Here is a 6,494-nt window from a genome sequence, read left to right on the forward strand (position 1 = left end):
TTCATAAAATCTTTTATAATTGTATTGAATTAACATGTTTTAACAAACCGCGTAAACCAATTTACAAAAAGTTATATAAAATCAATAAAAAATATAGAAATATTATTTTACATGCCTAAAGGATTAACAAGCATTTAGAATTTTTATATTTATGGTCATTGTTTTGACGAATCAAATAAAAATATTGCATGAGTTTGTCATACACTTTATTAGTAGATTTATATAGAACCCAATTATTTTCTTTTCAAGGTTTGACATCTCTGGACACAATCATAAACTTCAAAACTCTAGTGACTAGATTGTAAATAGAGAAAAACCAGGGTGACAAAAATTCAAACTTTCAACTTTCAACTGTGGGAATTGGAATAATGGAGCGAGTGGTGGATAGGACAAGCAGAAGTTTGTGGTGGTGAATGTAATATGGCTAATCGGCTATGGCTTCTACCTTGTGGTGTCATTTTCTCATCAGCGAAACTCTTCCGCCATCGCAACTGCTCTCCATTCTTCACCTTACAGGTACTATTTCATGTCTAATTCCTCTCGAATTGCAATCGACATAATGTTTTTATCCATTTTTCTTCCTTCAATCTGTTCATCTGCAATCGTAAGCTACATTCATTCCTATTGCGTGATTGCACTCCATGCTGTTTAAAATAGTCAGTTTAGAAAAGCCTGCGCGTCGTAGCTGTTTGTTTTTGACCTAAAATGTCATCTGATTTTAGGGCTCTCGGAGAAGATTTCCTCGAGGTAAATCAAGTTGAATCTGAAGGAAGAAGGAATCCAATAAATCTAAGCCAAAACGTATTTGTATTTGTGCTTGGGGATTACGTCTATGAATACATTTCAATCGAGTGATATCAAATAGGTTTGTCTTCTCATGAATTCTCATTGCTTTGTGAATTCGTGAATCAAGAAACTTCTCTACCAAATAAACAGAACAAATTGTTATAAAAGCGAGAGGCAATTAGGCAAACGCAGTTACTTATTGTTTTATTGCCACTTGTTACAGTTTATGCACATCAAAAGTGGAATTGTGAAGGGTATCCAAGTTAGAACTATTCAAAATGTCATGGTCTATACATTCTGCACTACATAAACATCGAATCATCTTAACTTGTGCAAAATTCAAAATTGGGAAAACAGAATTCAAGAATCCTTCGACTTTTCCCTCTTCTCTTCTAACTACAAGTTCCATATTGAAGAATAATAGGAAATTGCCATTGATTCAGTATCATTATCATCATCCGCTCCAATGTATTATGAGTAATGGAGATGAAGAAGAGTTGTCTGATGAAGATGAGGAGCTTTGTCCAGTTGAATGCGTGAGAGAAATCAAGAAAGATGAGGAATTACTCTCAGTTTTAGAAAAAGCAACAGAAGCTAATTCATTGGTTGTGGTTGATTTCTATCGAACTTCATGTGGTAGTTGCAAATATATAGAACAAGGATTCGCAAAATTGTGCAGAGGATTAGGTGATGAAGAGGCCCCTGTTATCTTCTTAAAACATAATGTGAGTCATGTTTTTTTTTTCTTTTCAAAAATGAATTGCGTTTAAAAAAGTGATTACATTTACATGATTTCAATTCATGATGCAGGTGATTGATGAATACGATGAACAATCAGATATAGCAGAAAGACTTCGAATTAAGGTATAAAAAGTGTGAGGTATTTCCTATTTTTTATTAAACATCATTTTTATTTTATTTATAGTTTGTAATAAATATACAGGCAGTGCCTCTGTTTCATTTTTATAAAAATGGAATATTATTGGAAGCATTTGCAACGAGAGATAAGGAGCGGATTAAAGGGGCTATAGAGAAATACACAGCACCTGCTTCTACTCCTGCTGCTGCTGCTCAAAATTCGTAAACCATAACATATTATTATTATTATTAATTCATTTTGGTCATTTTATATATTCTTATTTTGTGGAAGATGTGGTCTACAAAGATAAGAATGAAAATTTGAATTAATGATTGTATAAAGGAATAAAATCATGTTATGTCTATGAGGAAAGGTAACGTATCAACAGTTCTTCGATTTTGTTGCAAACTGTAATACGATAAATATCTGTATCCCTTTTTACGCTTTTTATCTATCTAATTATTTTACAAATTGATTGCTTATTTTTATAAATAAAATTGAAAAAAAAAATGAGTGGCCTCTTTGCCCAAAACATGGCAAACACAAATGAAGACCATCAAAACCACAAAGGTCATATGTAGCTAGATGCACTAGACACAATATCGTCCAAACAAATACAAATCAAAATCGTCATAGCCATGCTTCGTATGCGATGGATGCATTAGACCCAAATTTGTCTTCGGTATGTGATGAGATATTTTGAGATGCATTAAATCCAAATTTGTGTTCAAAAGAAAGTCTTGTATGTCTTAGCAACGAAACAAGAATTAAGCAATCCATTTGTGAAATAATTAGTGTGATTGAGATATAAATCGCATGTGTGATTGAGGTCACCAGAAGTTCCTAAAAACAGGAGTGACGATCTCTGTAAATATGTATCTTTTCACGTGCTTATTTAGATTCTTAGTTTTGAGTCCAAGAAAAATGATGATGAGCAAGGGTTTTTGTTTGTTTCTCTTGTTGTGTGGTGAAAGATGATAGAAATGGTGGAGTAAGGATGGTTGTTCGTTATAAAGTAAAACCCTAAAAACAAATCAAATCTCTCTCTCTCTCTCTCTGTGTGTGTATGTGCGCGCGCGTGTGTGTGCGCGCGTGTGTGTCTGTGTGTGTGATTGAATGCACAAATGTTTATTACATGCATTTTGAACTTGTAGATGTGTTATAAGAATAAGAAATGGGTATCATGTTACAGATAGGATGGGGAAGACGTTGGGTGTGGAGAGAGAGATAGAGAGACCACACCGGTTAATAATGAAATAAAAGAAGGAAAATATAATCTTTTTATTTATATTTAACAGAAAAACTAATATTGTTAGTCATAAAGATTGATGATCTGCATAGTTAATAATAAAATAAAAGAAAGAAAATATAGTTCACGGAAAAAAAATGTTTTATAAGGATTATTTTAAAGAAAAAATAAAAACTTTAAGGATCATTTGTGTAATTTTGTCTAATATTTATAAGCATGTACATAGAGGCATCAGAGAGGAGATTGGAGAAGACACTTAAGAAAGAATAATGCAATCTTTCATCAAAGTTATTGGGTAGTTTACTTGTTTATAAATCTATAAAATTATAGATTACTAGTTTATAACCCGTGGGAACCATGGTTATAAAATTAATTCAACTTTCATAATAAAAATTCATAATTATTAATCAATTATTTTAAATAAATTATTAATTAAAAGATATATCGAAAATTTAAAGTTAATATAATTTCAAATTTAACATATAATTAGAAAAAATAAATTTGAATTTTTAAATGTTGTCTAATATATCTCCTTGACATGTGACTTAATATTAACGAGGAATTGTATTTGAGTGACACATATCAAAAGAATATTAACACTATTTTTTTATTAGAATAGAGATTTTACAACGCCTACATATTCAAGTGAGTGTTACTTTCAAAATTATCATTGTAAATGGTGGAAGTGTGAGTTTGATCCAAATTTTGTACCAAGGTATATTGTATAAGGAATCTACCATAAGGATTTGCAAATCTTCTTCCCTACGCTTCCTAATACTATGTTTTTAAATAAATTTAGTTTGACATTATTATAAATTATTTTCTTAATAACTTTCATAAATGTATGGTACTTACTTACCATGCCTTTTCTTTTAAATTCAAATAAATAAATTATTAAGAATAACGCTAACAATAAAACATCAATTTAAAAACAGAAGTCGTGAAACTAATTCATGTACACAAAATAGAATAATTATGATTATAACTATTAATTTATAATTTATGATTTATGATTTATTAACCGGAACCCCTGGCCCATAAATTAAACGGCAGCGATCACTGAACGAACCCACCAGTCGCGACACCACCTCCTTGAAGAACATGGATGCTACCTATATAAAAATAAACATAATATTCTTTTAACTTAATACATTATTTAATTATTTAATTAAATTTAAATATTTATATTTCTCTAGTCATTTTCAAGTGGTTAATAAAAATAGCAAAATGTAATATTATTAATCTTTGAAAAAAGTCAAAAACCTGTCATTGGAAGTGCTCTAAGTAATGAAAATTAACAAAATGAAAGGAATGGAATACCTTTTTATTTTTTTCATTAAAATATAATAAAAGATTTTTTTTTTTTTAAAAGACGAAAAATTACTTACCTGTGAATATAATGGTGATTGGAACTTAAAATCCACAACAAAATGAAGGTTGCAAGTCCCTGGAACAGGTCCTGGATTAAACTCCCAAATGTTTATTAAATGGTGGAAAACGCTACTTTTTGATGCAGTTGTCTATAAAAAAAATATACAATAAAACAAAAGAGTTTTGGTTATGTGAAAAAAGAAAAGAAAAAAAATTGTGTAAAATAAGTTATAAAGGTGATTTTATGACCTTGATTAATTTGGGTTTGATTAATTTGACATGAGAGACATAGCTTTCAACAAGAAACTTAAAACCAATTTCCAGCTCAGCATCAATGGATCCATCAGAATGACGTTTCACTATGTCTGATCTTCTACACCATGGAAGAAAATCTTGATACATGTCAACAGCAGCAACAACTGCATACAATTGCTCTGGGGAATATCTAACAAAAACAATAAAAAAATCTTTCCAATTACACCATTGTAGGAGATAAGAAATAGGAGAAGGGTGAATAACTGAATATGATTATTAATTTATTACCCCATAATACAATTCTCCTCATGAACTTTTGATAAACCACTTTTATTCCCTTCATCTCCATCACCAATGCCAAGAAATCCTCTCCTTTGAATACTCCTACTAAAATGTGAAAAAGGCAATACTACTTCATGATCATGACTATTAACAACTGATTGATATGTTTCAACTCTTGAAATGCTTCTGAAGCATCGATTTTCTACTTTGGAATTGTTCCTTAAGCATCTGATTAACTGTCTACCTCCGTTATTGCACTTAAACATCTGCCCAATGGCCTTTGAAGTTGAGACCAGCGATGCCATTGGAACAGATATAAAACTGAAAAGAAACATGAAATTCACATCAGAATGAAACCCTTGTTTCTAGGGCTACATCAATAGTCGTAGAAATTGACTTCATATTATTAACACAATCAATTAATCTTGTAAGAAACCAAACGAATGAATATCTTAGCATCATAAAACACGTTTTAGTTACGATGTGGCATGAATGATTAGGGAAATTGAAAGAAATTGCGTACCTTTGAGATCGAACTGGATAAACAGAGTTAAACGTAAGAAATAAGATTTTGGGAAATTGAATTTGAATTTCGTTATGTAACCGTAGAAGAGAGGTTGTGCGGGTTTTGAGGGGGTTAGCGTGGTTGAGATTCAGAAGACGAAGCCATGGAAGATTGAATGAATGATCGAAGAGGTTTTGGGAATGGAAGGAAAAACAGGGTATCCGTCTAATTTACGAGTGGAGCAATTTTTTTGAATTTGAAGCTGTAACCCATATCATTACCAAACCGATACATCGTACATGAACTGATGAAAGCGATTGGGCGGGATGGAATACCCTATTTCCCTGAATCTGAACCCAAATCTAAACCCACATTTCAACTTTATTTCAAAGTAAATTATTACGTAAAAGGTCCATAACTCCATAGTCTTTTTTTTTTCATTTTTTTTTTAAATTAAATTCATACAGTATTTTGTTTGGAATATCACTTAGCAAGGTAATTAACTTTTCGGTTTGTTCACATCTGAGTAACTATCTTTTTTTGTATCATCTACGTAACAAAACTTGTTGGAAGTGTTCACATATGTCCATTATGATATGCTGTAGCATGTTACATCCGGCTAAAGCAGGTCATAATGGTCATATGTGAACATTTTCAACAAGTTCGTTACCTAGATATGTACAAAAAAAAAATAGTTATCCAAATCTGAACAAAACGAAAAGTAAGAGTAAATTGCACGAATGGTCCCTGTGGTTTGGGGGAATTTGTGTGTTTGGTCCCAAATTTATTTTTTTAACTCGGATGATCTCTAGTGTTTATTTTTATTGCGCGCTTGGTCCATGTCTTACCTAAAAAGACCATTGTGCCCTTATTAATTTATATTTTTAATTAATTTTTTTATTTATGTATTTATTCTTTATATATTTTTAAAAAATTAATAGACCTCACATATTTGTATCTCCTCACCACCCCATCTCTCATCATCCTTAACTTCTATTTCTTTTCCATCTTTAGTGATATCGACGTCTTCATCATCCCTTCTTTTTTCGGTCCTTCAACTCTATCGAATCAACACCACAACCCACTAAAGATGAAGAGACAATGGGTTATGGTGTTGGTTCGCCAGAGTTGAAGGACCAGAAAAAGAAGGATAATGAAGACGTCGATGTCACTAAAGATGAAAAAGA

General features: G+C 31.3%; 2 protein-coding genes across 3 annotated transcripts; one reads left to right on the top strand and one right to left on the bottom strand.

The window, feature by feature from the left end:
- The first annotated feature begins 363 nt into the window (after window positions 1-363).
- LOC145108497 (Thioredoxin superfamily protein) lies at window positions 364-2,116 on the top strand. The gene is made up of 5 exons (XM_079045535.1): window positions 364-516; window positions 723-865; window positions 1,010-1,511; window positions 1,597-1,650; window positions 1,730-2,116. Exons 3-5 carry the CDS (start codon window positions 1,065-1,067, stop codon window positions 1,868-1,870), a joined length of 642 nt encoding a protein of 213 aa, XP_078901661.1. The 5' UTR covers window positions 364-516; window positions 723-865; window positions 1,010-1,064; the 3' UTR covers window positions 1,871-2,116.
- A 1,679-nt stretch (window positions 2,117-3,795) lies between these two features.
- LOC145108496 (uncharacterized) lies at window positions 3,796-5,674 on the bottom strand. Of its 2 annotated transcripts, none has more exons than XM_079045533.1 (5): window positions 5,326-5,674; window positions 4,809-5,123; window positions 4,515-4,710; window positions 4,283-4,414; window positions 3,796-4,006 (listed from the first exon to the last, which is right to left on the bottom strand). In XM_079045533.1, the coding sequence occupies exons 2-5, from the start codon at window positions 5,105-5,107 to the stop codon at window positions 3,902-3,904; spliced, it is 732 nt and encodes a 243-aa protein (XP_078901659.1). In that variant the 5' UTR covers window positions 5,108-5,123; window positions 5,326-5,674; the 3' UTR covers window positions 3,796-3,901. The 2 variants fall into 2 exon arrangements, with proteins under 2 accessions (XP_078901659.1, XP_078901660.1); XM_079045534.1 differs by having other exon boundaries at window positions 3,851-4,006; window positions 4,283-4,353.
- Window positions 5,675-6,494: the final 820 nt, after the last annotated feature.

Source organism: Lactuca virosa, chromosome 4 (genome assembly GCF_052849685.1).
Source record: "Lactuca virosa cultivar CGN04683 chromosome 4, Lactuca_virosa_CGN04683_v6, whole genome shotgun sequence".
Classification (NCBI taxonomy): domain Eukaryota; kingdom Viridiplantae; phylum Streptophyta; class Magnoliopsida; order Asterales; family Asteraceae; genus Lactuca; species Lactuca virosa.